This window comes from Myxocyprinus asiaticus, chromosome 44 (genome assembly GCF_019703515.2).
Source record: "Myxocyprinus asiaticus isolate MX2 ecotype Aquarium Trade chromosome 44, UBuf_Myxa_2, whole genome shotgun sequence".
Lineage (NCBI taxonomy): Eukaryota > Metazoa > Chordata > Actinopteri > Cypriniformes > Catostomidae > Myxocyprinus > Myxocyprinus asiaticus.
The window spans coordinates 36075298-36089876 of record NC_059387.1 but is presented as its reverse complement, the minus strand read 5'-3'; the positions used below and the strand labels follow the sequence as shown (position 1 = coordinate 36089876).

The 14579-nt window shown below is 39.4% G+C and overlaps 1 protein-coding gene across 2 annotated transcripts in view; it reads right to left on the bottom strand.

Moving 5' to 3' along the window:
• LOC127434616 (band 4.1-like protein 3) overlaps positions 1 to 14579 on the bottom strand; it is an 85357-nt gene that overhangs the window by 49840 nt on the left and 20938 nt on the right. For both annotated transcript variants that reach the window (XM_051687467.1, XM_051687468.1), the window contains 2 exons: positions 2538 to 2677; positions 2260 to 2451 (listed from right to left, as the gene is read on the bottom strand). In XM_051687467.1, coding sequence (XP_051543427.1) covers positions 2260 to 2451; positions 2538 to 2666 — 321 coding nt within the window. In that variant the 5' untranslated portion in view covers positions 2667 to 2677. The remainder of the gene's footprint in view (positions 1 to 2259; positions 2452 to 2537; positions 2678 to 14579) is intronic.

Sequence of the window (14579 nt, the reverse complement as noted above, 5' to 3'; positions counted from 1 at the left end):
TGTTATAACTGCAGGAAAGTGTTTCTGATCAACATCTTTACATGATCTTAGAACATAAGCTATTAAAACTCTCTTATAATATGAAGCAGCACTCATGCACTGTTAGAAAATAAATGTGCCAAAGTTGTTTTGTATTATACCTTAACCTCGTGTGACCCCGTGTACACATGTGTGGACGTTGTATTTTGGCTTCGCTATATGCAACACATAATTTAAATGAATTTAAACTGACTGAACACTGTTCACAAGACTCTACACTGTCATTTAAGGGTTAAACTTCTGGTGCACTGCATCACGTGACACAACAGCATGATGTTGATTTCTGTGAAGCACTCCTACGGGCACAGCGCCAACAAAAGTGCCTCTGGTAAGAAACCTCTTTAAGTTTGTTCATTAAAACCTGTTTGGTTGTAAAGAGTAGAGGCTCTAGTTTCATTTGATACACCGCTTTAAAAAATCCGTTCATTTTTCACACATCAGCACGCTGATAAACATGACGTCCACGTACGTTGAAAATGGGATCTTATCCCTTCAAAAGTTGAAAATGTTAGTTATTTTGAATAATTTTCAACTATAACACATCTGTGGGTCATTTCACTTCATTCTAATATAAATTGTTATATTTTATTTTGTTATCACTACAATACGGTTCTATTCATTAACATTAATAAATGCATTCATATATATTTACTGTACATTATCACATTGAGAATAAATGTATTCATGTAAAAGCTGATAAATGTTGCTTTCAGAGGCTTTATATGGAGTTAGGCTGAAAATAAGGTGCATTTCAAACTGTTCTGAGACCAGTGCAGACAGACAGCACACTGGAGGTTAAGTCATTCACTAAATAGGGAGCAAGGGAGCATCCTATAGCTCTCTATGCAGTTAAGTGCATTCACTCCTAAAATCTGATCCAAAGTTCAGTTTCAGGCTGCAGATGATGTTTGGATCACTCAACATGTTTGACAGACATGTGACAATGATAATCAGTACATAGATTCAGAATTTATAATGTATCATTTTATTTTAACATGATTGACAGTGATTGGATGATGCTGGACATTACTTTGAATCAGAATGAATTATTCAGCTTTATAGAAAAATCAGCTGTAACGTCTCAAAAACATGAATAATCAACACTCCTGGACACATAATAAACTATTTGATGAAAAAAATCTGACTTTCTATAGTTTGGTATTACTTAAAATTTCTCAACTTAGTTCCGCCCATATGTGGACATCAATTATTAGGAAAACTATTTGCATTAGAAATGTTTTGTGCATGTTTATTAAGTGCGACTAGTTACAAATCAAAAAGGGAAATGGAAAATGCACACAGCAGTCACGCTCGGCTCTCAGGAGGTTAAGGTACCTTTGAGGGTCCTGCCCCAGTGACCAGCTGTTGTATCCATAAAGGTGCAATTTTGTCACATTTTTTTCGGACAGATGAAAGTATCTTCAGTGTTAACAAATGGAACCATTAGATTGAAAACTGAAGATTGGGGCTCATCCAGGACACTTGTCATGAAAATCTCTTTTCTGCATCAAATTCAGACTCAGAATCAAAGCAATGCCTATATGCCTATATATAAAGGTTTTCACACATTTGAAACAAAAATCCTCAGAGGAAAGTTCCACATGATGCAAAAGAGAGCCAATATGAGGGTCAGAAAGAGATTGAGTCTGTGTAAGGTTCAAACACAGAACAGAATATAACTTGCGCTGTAAAGCAAAACACACCTTTAAATCAACAGCAGATAACAAAACACACATGAATTATTTGTAGCTTTAATCATCGTCAGAAATTAACTTTTACATTAAGGGGCAATATGTGCCCCCTGGATTTGATTCTTTACCTTTATGGGGGCAATTTTGTCTCTGGACCATGAGAGAATATTATAAACTGCTTGTATTTCCAGACCAGGTTGCTTGTTTCTCTTGTGAGATCTGGCAACACTGTAACTGTTATTACATCCACTTTAAAGAACGTAATTAACCGTTCTTTTATTTCATTCTAACCGGTTATCATTTGTTAAGGAGGCTGCAGAACACCAGAACCGGAACTAAAACTTACACATTCTACTCAGAACGAAAACAAAATAACAACTAGTTGGTTTTCAGTTCCTGCTCCTAAACAAACCTCTTTCCTGTCCAAACATACAGTAATGATAAACACACAAAAGCCCAAGAGATGCTGTATGCATCTTTTATATGTGACTAAACCTGCTTCTAATGTCAGTGCAAACATCTCACTCACCTCCACCACACAGGTGTAATCAGAGCCGTCCAGCAGACTGATTTTGCACTGCATGTTTTTGGGTTTCCAGCTCACTTTCACTGGAGAGCGACTCACTTTACTGGATGATGACCAGTGCGAGGTGCGGTCGTCCTCGGGCGGATGGTGATCAGGTTTTCCCTGTAGGACTCCACCCCCCTCTCGCTCTCCACCCTGATCAACAACACACACCCAATATGTAATCAATAACACACTTGAACCGGTGACAGAAAGTGAGCAGACTGAAGATGATGTCATACCTGCTCTTTTCTAACAGGTGTGCTGTGAGCAGCGGCAGGAGGGAGCTGGTTGTCGAGGGGCGGGGGCGAATGGGGCGGAGCTGCACTGGCTCCCTGCTGCTCTGATTGGCTGTCAGTTTCTGTCGTCATTTCAAATCAAACTGTGATGAGACAACAGATGAGAAAAGATGAGATCTTTATAAAAATCTCACTTTATATAATTTATTCAAACTCTATAAAACTTTGATAATATACAGTTTTCTATATTACAATATATGCATCCTTATATCATACACAACCCATGAGCAGAGAACTCTGAGACAAACACAGTGACAACTACAAAAAAAATAAAATAAATAAAGATGAGAAGAGAGAAAAACAGAGAGAGAATGAACAGATGAGGAAGATGAAAAGACCTTCATCACATCAAACACAGCGAACAGGAAGCCAACAGCTGCATTTCCTGTTCGACAACAGAACAATCATTTCTGAAGGAGGATAAAAATAGAATATGTGTGTGTTGAATGAAGATCAGAGGATGTTGAAGAGTTTTCAACTCATGGCACAGGAAGCTTCAGTGAGTCAATGTGATTCTTTGTATCTTCAGTTTAACTGTTATTCCAGAAGAACAAATCAGTGAATCTATCTGAAGTCTCCTGCATCTCAAAAGCCTCCAGTAATCTCACGTGTCTCCTCTAGAGTTTCACAAGAGATCTCAACAATGTCTCAATCTGTGCTCAGACTCACTGCCAAAACTGACTGTATCATTGAGAACAGACCTCAGACAAACACCAAAACATATGAACACATGAATGAGTTTCAAACGTCTAATAACTGCAGCACTGCATGAGTGACGGCCGAGTGACATCATGTGCGATGCAATAATTTTAATAGCAGTAGTAATAATGCAATAATTCACCAGAGACGGTCATTATGTCCAGCTGTCTGTCAGAGCATCAGTGGCACAACCAGGGACTAAAAACAGTTCAAGGAACAAAAATAAACTAAATGTTTTTGCAGAACATAACCAAAACAGGGACAAAGTGATTTTTAATTGTTCTGTAGTGAAAACGTTATGTTTAATGCTGGTAACCGGCTATAACTGGTTAATTTCATTCTGATATTTCTTTTTCCATGAACCCAAAGGCCAAAGGGTTTATCACAGAAAATCTTTTATAACTACACCACTTCATTTTGCCCAAAAAAGTGAAACATGTTCCTGAAGTAGACTTCTGCATCACACATTTATTTGCCTCATTGCCCATTGTGTATGTGGCATTCTGTGAATAAAGAACTTTTCAACAACTTCAGTGATGTGAAAAAGTATTTGCCCCTTCCTGATTTCTTGTATCGATGTATCGACTACGATGGCGCTGCAGATGGCTGCCTCGATGTGGAGCTCTCCAGTTCTTTTGCTGTTTTTGTCTCTTTGTCCTGTGTTTAGTAATGTCTTTTTGATCAATTTCACCAAAGACGAACTGGTAAATATTCGGCAGCAAACACCAGATAATCTTTTACCAGTATTTGATTATTCAGATGTTTTGTTGGACATTTCAGTCGGAAGAGTTGCGATGCTGTAGAAGCGTGCTAAAAGACGCAAAAGGGGGGAAGTGAGCTGGTGTGCTGGTCAAACTGCGTCAATGCAGCTTTTTTTATCCCCTTTTCTCCCAATTTGGAATGCCCAATTCCCACTACTTAGTAGGTCCTTGTGGTGGCGCGGACACTCAACGCAATCTGGGTGGCGGAGGACAAGTCTCAGTTGCCTCCGCTTCTGAGACCGTCAATTCCCGCATCTTATCACGTGACTCGTTGTGCATGACACCGCGGAGACTCACAGCATGTGGAGGCTCATGCTACTCTCCACGATCCACACACAACTTACCACACGCCCCATTGAGAGCGAGAACCACTAATCGCGACCACGAGGAGGTTACCCCATGTAACTCTACCCTCCCTAGCAACCAGGCTAATTTGGTTGCTTAGGAGACCTGGCTGTAGTCACTCAGCACACCCTGGATTCGAACTCGCGACTCCAGGGGTGGTAGTCAGCGTCAATATTCGCTGAACGGAACATGCTTTTACATCAATGCAAGATGTGCTGCCCAAATTTAGAAGCGCTCTTCCTCAACTGTAAGCCTTTCTACTCTCCATGGGAGTTTTCCTCATTTATTCTGGTGGGTGTTTACATTCCTCCACACATGTGTGTGAGCGCAACGCTGCAACAGCTGGCTGATCAGATCACAGACACGGAACAACAATACCCGGATTCACTTATTATTATTCTTGGGGACTTTAACAGAGCCAATCTCACCAGTGAACTGCCAAAATACAGACAGCACATTACATGCCCCACCAGAGACAGAAATATACTGGACCACTGCTACACAACAATAAAGGATGCATATCACTCTGTCCCTAGAGCAGTTTTGGGACTCTCTGATCACTGTCTGGTTCATCTTCTTTCAACCTACAGGCAGAAACTAAATCAGCTAAACCTGTAGTAAGGACTGTAAAGGGTTGGACCAATGAAGCAGAGCTGGAACTACAAGCCTGCTTTGACTGCACTGATTGGAGTGTTTTTGAGGCTGCAGACACCAATACCGTAACATCATATGGACTTATTTAACATACAACACTGACAAACCATGGTTTACAGCAAAACTCAGGCAGCTTCGTCAGGCCAAAGAGGATGCTTACAGAAGTGGGGATAAAACCTTATATAGGCCAAAACACACTGACAAAGGAGATTAGAGTGGCTAAAAGAAGCTATTCTGAGAAACAAGTTTTCAGCTAATGACCCTGCATCAGAGTGGAGAGGCCTGAAAGACATTACTAACTACAAGAAACCATCCACCAACACTGTAGGGAATCAACAACTGGCTGACGACCTGAATATGTTTTACTGTAGATTTCAAAAGGCCAGTCTCACACCCCATACCCGCTCTGACCTTCACTTCACACAAACATCAACACCTCCTGCAACCCCCCTCCTGCTACTCAACCTGCACTTAAGATCTGTGTAGAGGATGTGTGCTGGGTCTTTCGGAAACAAAAGACAAGGTAAGTACAGGGCCCAGATGGTGTTTCACTCACTTGTCTAAAAGTATGTGCTAACCAGCTGGCCCCCAACTTCACACAGATCTTCAACACATCACTGGAGCACTGTGAAGTTCCCAGCTGCTTCAAACACACCACCATCATCCCTGTCCCAAAGAAACCCAAAATCACAGGACTTAATAACTTCAGACCCATCGCTCTGACATCTGTGGTCATGAAGTCATTTGAGAGACTGTTGTTGGCCCACCTGAAGGACATCACTGAACCCTTTCTGGATCCCCTGCAGTTTACCTATCAAGCTAACAGGTCTGTGGATGATACAGGTAATTGGGACTGCATTACACACTGCAACATCTAGACAGACCAGAGACTTATGCAAGGATCCTATTTATGGACTTCAGTTCAGCTTTCAACGCCATCATCCCAGCTATTCTCCAGACTAAATTAAACCAACTCTCTGTTCCCACCTCTATCTGTCAGTGGATCACCAGCTTTCTGACAGATAGGCAGCAGCTTGTGAGACACTTCCAGCACCTGTATGATCAGCACTGGTGCCCCCCAGGGATGTGTGCTCTCCCCACTACTCTTCTCCCTGTACACAATCCTCTGTCAAGCTCCTGAAGTTTGCAGACGACACTACAGTCATCGGCCTCATCCAGGATGACGAAGAGTCTGCATACAGAAGGGAGGTTGAACAGCTGGCTGTATGGTGCTTTCAAAACAACCTGGAGCTGAACATGCTCAAAATGGTGGAGATGATAGTGGACTTTAGGAGGAACACCCCAGTATCGACCCTGCTCACCATTCTAAACAGCATTGGAAAAATCACTCTGGACCCCATTCACCCAGCACACTAACTTTCTGAACTGTTGCCCTCTGACCAGCGCTACAGAACCGTCAGGCACAAGAACAGTTTCTTCCCTCAGGCCATTCACCTTATGAACAGTTAAAACTGCCCCCAATACTCTCCATTGTGGCAATACAATCACGTGAATATTCAGCTATTCATTCATATTTATATTCCATTTATATTTATTTGACATATCCTACCTTTTCTGCACAATACATTAAATCACCTTACACATAACTACATCTGTATATAACATATTTAAACGACATTATTGCCCTATTGTAGTTTCCTCTATATATTTATCTATTGTATCTTATCTTCTATTCTTATTTCACTGTTTACGTATATATATGTTTACTGTATATGTATATTTCAAATGTTTGTATGTATATGTTGTATATGTATAAGCTTCTGCCACCATGACAAATTCCTTGTGTGTGTAAGCATACTTCACAATAAAGCTCATTCTCATTCTCTCATTCTTCTATTTTTGTGTATTTTTCATACTAAATTGTTTAAGATCTTTACATGAGATATAACATAAAACAAAGGCAACCTGAGTAAACACAAAATATAGTTTTCAAATATATATATATATATATTTTTATTAAGGCAAAAAAGTTATCCAACACCTATATCACCCATGTGAAAAACTAACTGCCTCCTTAAACTTAATAGCTGGTTGTGCCACCTTTAACAGCAATAACTGCAACCAAACGCTTCTGATAACTGGAGATCAGTCTTTCACAATGCTGTGGGGGAATTCTGTCCCACTCTTCTTTGCAGAACTGCTTTAGTTCAGCCACACTGGAGGGTTTTCGAGCATGAACTGCCTGTTTAAGGTTCTGCCACAGCATCTCAATCGGGTTCAAGTCAGGACTTTGACTAGGCCCCTCCAAAACTTTAAAAAGAGCCATTCAGAGGTGGACTTACTCCTATGCTTTGGATCATTGTCTTGCTGCATAATCCAGTTACGCTTGAGCTTCAACTCACAGACTGATGACTGGACGTTCTCCTTTGGGATTTTCTGGTCAAGAGCAGAATTCATGTTTCCCTCAATTATTGCAAGTCACCCTGGCATTGAAGCAGCAAAGCATCCCCACACCATCACACTACCACCACCATGCTTGACCGTATGTATGATGTTTTTTTTTTGTGGAATTCTGTGTTTGATTTACACCAGAGGTAACGGGACTCCTGTCTTCCAAACAGTTCCACTTTCGACTCATCAGTCCACAGAACATTCTCCCAAAAGGTTTGAGGATCATCAAGGTGTGTTTAGGCAAAATTCAGATGAGCCTTAATGCTCTTCTGGGTTAGCAGTGGTTTTCGCCTCACCACTCTTCCATGGATGGCATTTTTGGCCAGTGTCTTTCTGATAGTGGAGTCATGAACAGTGACCAATACGAGAGAGGCCTGCAGTTCCTTGGATGTTGTCCTTGGCTTTTTTATGACTTCCTGGATGAGTCGTCGCTGTGCTCTTGGAGGAATTTTGGAAGGACGGCCACTTCTGGGAAGGTTCACTACTGTGCCAAGTTTTTTCCATTTGGAGATAATGGCTCTCATTGTGGTTCTTTGGAGTCCCAGAGCCTTTGAAATAGCTTTGTAACCCTTCCCAGACTGATGAATTTCAATCATCTTTTGCCTCATAATTTCTGGACTTTCTATCGACCTTGGCATAGTGTGCTACTGGGTGAGACCTTTTAGCCAACTTCATGCTGCTGAAAAAGTTCTATTTAGGTGTTGATTTGATTGAACAGGGCTGGCAGTAATCAGGTCTGGGTGTGTCTAGTCCAGCTGAACCCCATTATGAATGCAGTTTCATGGATTTGGGGATTTAGTAACTACGGGGGCAAATACTTTTTCATACATGCCCAGTTGGAATTGGATAACCTTTTTGTTTCAATAAATAACATTATCATTAAAAACAGTATTTTGTGTTTACTCAGATTGGCTTTGTTTTATGTTAGATTTTTTTGGGATGTTTGAAACAATTTAGTATGAAATATACACAAAAACTGAAGAAAACAGGATAAGGACAAATACTTTTTCACAGCACTGTATGTATAATCACTACATATACATGCACAACTAATCCATATACAAGGAAAACATTATTAGAGATAAAAGAACATTTCTCAGTTGTTTCCAAGTCTTCACTGAATTATTGTTAGATATTATGCATTAATTCAGATTTGATGCTGTTGGGTTTTGACTCAGATGCAGATCTGTAATTAAAATTATAATTATAATTAATTGTATCCTTGCTCTGATATCTATGCTGATAAATCGACCAAACAGGAAAAAATGTAATAGCTTTGCTTATTTTGGTGAGGCAAGTGTCTTATTTTGGGCTTGTTTTTCCAGACCAGGTTGCTCGTTTCTCTTGTGAGATCTGACAACACTGTAATCGATATTACACAGTTAATTTTTTCACAGTTTTTTTATTTTAGTCATAGTTTTAGACAATATTTAGTCATTCATTAATTTTAGTCATTTTTACTCTGATGAAAATGACAATTTTAGTCACTGAAAATGAAATCTTTTAGTTGATGATGACGTGCAAAATGGACAAAAAGTGTGTCAAACTGTAACAGACCAAACTTTAATCAAATATTCAAATATTAAGAAAAAAAATTATAAACATGTTCTAATGTAAACGTATCAAACATACAGTATAAATGTACAAAATGTCCTTGTTGTGAAAAACCTGAGCTCCTGAAATAATTTACATTTACTTTTTATCCAAAGCGACTTACAGTGCACTTATTACAGGGACAATCCCCCCATAGCAACCTGGAGTTAAGTGTCTTGCTCAAGGACACAATGGTGGTAGCTGTGGGGATCGAACCAACAACATTCTGATTACCAGTTATGTGCTATAGCCCACTACGCCACCACCACTCATATATGTAATGTAATAATAATGTATAGACTAATGTATTAGCTACTTTTTATAAGTTAGCCTGTATTCTGAATTCTTCATGCTTTAGAGACTTATGAATTTTCCATAAAAGGATATTACATTGCGTGTAGCACGTTCCTTATGGAAACTGTGTATTCACAACGCATGCTATGCAACGCAAATTACGCATGTTCTGACTAGCGCATCATTTAGTTCAAGTTCACCTGTTCATTCGCTTCACTGTGCAAATGTAAGTTGTTATATTACATATAAAGCATGTTGTGGATATAGTGATGAATCTCATGTATAAATGGGATGCATCTGAATGAGGTATTTACCCCATTTTGAAGTGGTTCATTATGCTGGTGCTCAACTCACAGAGCTCATACTGGATTAATGGATAAGATGAATCCATAATATCTTCTTCTATTTACGGATTCTCAAGATGTTTCTTCTGTTTATATCTTGCACTGTTAATATCTTGCAGTATAATTTTTAGCTCGGCATATTTTCATCAACAGTATGCTTGATTAAAATCTTTTCATTATCGTCATGATGCACCTTTTTCGCCTCGTCTCCATTATCGTTGACGAAGTCAAAAAAACATTTGCCAACTAATGTTTTCGTTAGTGATTTTGTTGATGAGATTAACACTGGTATTACACCCACTTTAAAAAATGTTATGAACTGTTCTTTTATTTTGTTCTAACCGGTTACCATTTGGAAAGGTGGCTGTGGAACTTCTGAACCGGAACTACCTCAGGGTTCAGTGCTTGGGCCACTTCTCTTCTCTATATACACAACATCACTGGGACCCATCATTCCAGCACATGGTTTCTCTTACCACTGCTACGCTGATGACACACAAATCTACTTGTCTTTCCAGTCCGACGACACCACAGTGTCTGCTCGAATCTCTGCCTGGATGAAGGAGCACCACCTGCAACTCAACCCAGCCAAGACTGAACTCCTTGTCTTTCCAGCCAACCATGCTGTTGAACACAACATCACCATGCAGCTGGGTGCAATTACAGTAACGCCTTCCAAAACGGTCAGAAATCTAGGGGTAACCATTGACAACAGACTAAATTTCAAAGACCACATCTCAAAGACCACAAGATCATGTAGATTTACACTCTATAATATCAGGAAGATAAGACCCTTCCTCTCTGAACATGCCACACACCTTCTTGTTCAGTCACTTGTCATAACTAGACTGGACTACTGTAACGCTCTCATTGCAGGCCTCCCTGCATGTGCAATTAGACCCTTGCAAATGATCCAGAATGCAGCAGCACGTCTGGTCTTTAATCAACCAAAGAGAACACGTTACACCACTCCTTGTCTCTCTTCACTGGCTGCCGGTTGATGCACGTATCAAATTCAAGGCTCTGATGCTGCATACAGAACAGTCACTGGGTCTGCTCCAGCATATCTAAAATCATTTCTGCAGAGCTACGCACCCACTAGAAGTCTGCGGTCGGCTAAGGAACGTCGCCTTGTTGTACCAACACAAAGAGGCACCAAAACACTTTCCCGGACTTTCAGCTTCATCATACCACGATGGTGGAACGACCTTCCCAACTCCATCCGTGAAGCTGACTCACTCTCTGTCTTCAAAAAACAACTAAAAACACATCTTTTCCATGAGCACTTAACTAGTCATTAAAAAAAAAAAAAATCTTGTTGCACTTTAATCTTTTTGAATTCTATTCTGATGCTAGTGAAACTTGGAATACGACACTTTTCGTACCACTGTCTCCTTAAGATGATTCACTTATGTTTTCCTCTTTTGTAAGTCGCTTTGGATAAAAGTGTCTGCCAAATGAATAAATGTAAATGTAAATGTGGAACGGAAAAATACTGTTTCTGCTCAGAACGAACTAATTTCGTTTTTAGTTCCTGGGCACAACTCAGAGCACAACATCTCTACAGAGATGACACATTAATATTTCAATATGCCAGATGCCATAAAAGCCCAAATTCATGTTGACATTTGTTCCACATGAGCAAGCAAAGAGAGTTCAGTCTCGATCCGTGAGTGAGGAACATTTCCTATCTCACTGTGAAATTACATTCAGATTATTAAGAAATGTTGCCATCTTTGTCACAGACCAAACATAAGCAGGAATATGAAAGACAAATCCACAAAAGCCTTTCAGGTGGGTGAATAAATGTAAATTTTTCTGGTGTAAAGAATATGCAATTATTCATTCCCAAAAACACAATCTGAGCCAATAAACAATCAGTATTGTCCTCTCACTGATGTCACCAACACCTTTATCTCACTATAAAATCACTCTGCAGAGATTCAGATGTTCTGCAGTTTCTTTGGCATTTCAGTACGAGTTCATTCATGATTATATTCAGCTGTGAAAATAATCAAAACCATAACACCATGTGTGTGTTGATTAGTGCTGATGAAAGTGTTGGGAGTGTGTGTGTGTGTGTGTGTGTGTGAGTGTGAAAGACTCACTGGTGGAACACACTATCAGACAGTCAACCACCTTTACAAACATAGTGACCAGTTCTACAGTCACTGTAATTATTGTAAAATTATAATAAATGAATATGGATCTGCTTTAAACAGAGTCAGAAGCTTCAAGAATCTTTCTGTCATTTTCAATGATTTCTTTTTCCTCTGTTGGATAATAGCGAGCTAACACAGCTTTACTGTACTAACAATGACTGCATGGGATTTTGATGATCATGTTAGTAAAAGATACAGTAAATGTATGATGTGCAGTCACAGACTATATATAACTGTTTCTTCAGTGAAAGTCCTCTGAGAAAGTGAGTGTTCAGAAACGTAATTAAAAACCCCATAAAATGAATAAATGATATAGTAGTACTGTGGAACATATCAAAATATCAAATATGATTTCTCCTTCAGGGTTTTTAGCCCTTGAGTCGTTCTTGCTCTGTGTCAGCTCGTTTCTGCAGAGGACACGCCCGAGAGCTCTCAGCCAATCAGATGCTCAGATACAGCTGTGTGTCTTTACGAGCTTCCTGTATATCAATACACAGCAGCAGTGATAACTGCCACCAGAAACTTAAAGTCACACACTTACAGCAGCTCAAAATGCTTTCTCACACACACACACACACACACACACACACACACAAGTTTGTAGATCAGCAGTATGACATCATCTACACAATCCTGAAGAGCACCGATCTACTGATCTGAACTCAACGGTTCCAGATACACCAACAGAACCCAGAGAGAGATTGACACGAGAGCAGCTGCAGCATGCATGCGTCGCAATTCAACGACCTGAACCTCCGGCTGGATAAGTGCTCCCTCAATACATTATTAATGAGTCAAATATTCCCAGAGCTGAAGAATAATTAAATGAGTGAGGCTAAGAAAAAAAACAAAAAAAAAACAGAAAAAAATAAATAAAACCTTTGTGTTGGCAAATTGGTGAGTAAAGAGAGACGTAAACAGTGTTAAAATGTTGGTTCATCCTGTAATATTAATACTGTAAACATGATTCACTCTGAATGCAAAAAGCTACACAGTAAACCACAGCAACACTGTCATAAATAATACTGTATGTTCTGGTAAAGATATATGCTTACTCCATTCATTTGCAAGACAAAGAACACTGGCAAAATAATTGCTACAATATTCATGACAGACATCAAACATTGACAAAATATCAACAGTCACAAACAAAGATCATTTTTAGAGACGATTCTGTTACTCTAAATAGTAACTTTGTAACAAACCCAGTTAATGTGAATCTCACGAAACCTGTTCCATTACAATAATGATCAGAGTAAAAAGCAGAGGACTCTCTTTCAGAAATGAAGACTAACAGTGACAATGATCTAAAATAGAACAATCATCAAATCTAGGGCGAGTGGAGCTGCGCTCTCATTACCACCGAAAATTCAGTCAGAAATAGCTGTTCAGAAATCTTCACGAGACGTCAATGAAGGACAGACAGCTGAAAACACACTTGAGTGTTTCAAACTCCTTCAACTAAAGAACTTCAATGACTCTGACAGCAGTTCCTGTTTCCTGTGAGACGTGTTGCTGCTGTCCGTGGTGCTGAAACACTCAACATGCACAGAAGTAACAACTGAAGTCTTGTTGAATCATGTTCATTTGTCATGCACAATGCAGAACTTGATCTTATGAAGTGAGATGTTTTTCTGTATCTTCTGTTAGTCCTCCTGCTATTCTATTGGACGAGAGCACTCATGTGCTTTTTCTATTTGCTTTAAAGCATGAAGAATAAACCTGCAGTAAATCCTCCGACAGGGTAAATCTGACATACAGTGTTAAAACCAGTGACCCACATTCAGTGGAATGACATGACGGATAATCAGCCTTTCACAACGTGATTTCCAATGATATGAGGCTTTCTGAGATAAAATCAAAGATGATAAAACTGCCTCGTTACAGAGTGAAATACATCACAGACACATGGATTCTGATATGTCCTGTTGTTTATGGATGTCCACATTCAGGACCGGAAAAATCAGGAATCTTAGGGGTTTCATGCATTGTAGTGATTCTGCAGAATTCTGAATGTTAATGACATACAAATTGAACAAAAGCCCACATGAAGAGTCGCTCAGTCACACAAATGCTACACCTGAAAGTGCCCTTCACATCTGCACAGTCAGTGTTTCTTATATGATCACATCTTACACATGGCCGTACAGTTCCATTAACAGGATTTGTGTACATGTAAGATGTTATTGCTTACCAGCACCAGAAAATAGCTGAACTGAAGTTTAAACATTTAAACACAATATTACCTGAAACTAGAAGCAAAGAGCAAACAAATGACTGTACCCACCCTCTTTATCATCCCTATTAACAATAATAATCTTATAAAGCAGACAATTGCATCAAATCATCACTGTTGTCAATTAAAGGGATAGTTCACCCAAAAATGAAAATTCTCTCATCATTTACTCCCCCTCATGCCATACCAGATGTGCATGACTTTATTTCTTCTGCAGAACACAAATGAACCACTGGAGTATTATGGATTACTTCTATGCTGCCTTTATGTGCTTTTTGGAGCTTTTAAGTTCTGGTCACCATTCACTTGCATTGTATGAAATATTCTTCTAAAAATCTTCATTTGTGTTCAACAGAAGAAAGAAAGTCAAACACATCTGGGATGATATGAGGATGAGTAAATGATGAGAGAATTTTCATTTTTGGGTGAACTGTCCCTTTAAGACTCCTTTAATGTCATTGTTTAAAATGTCCCCAAAGTATTCA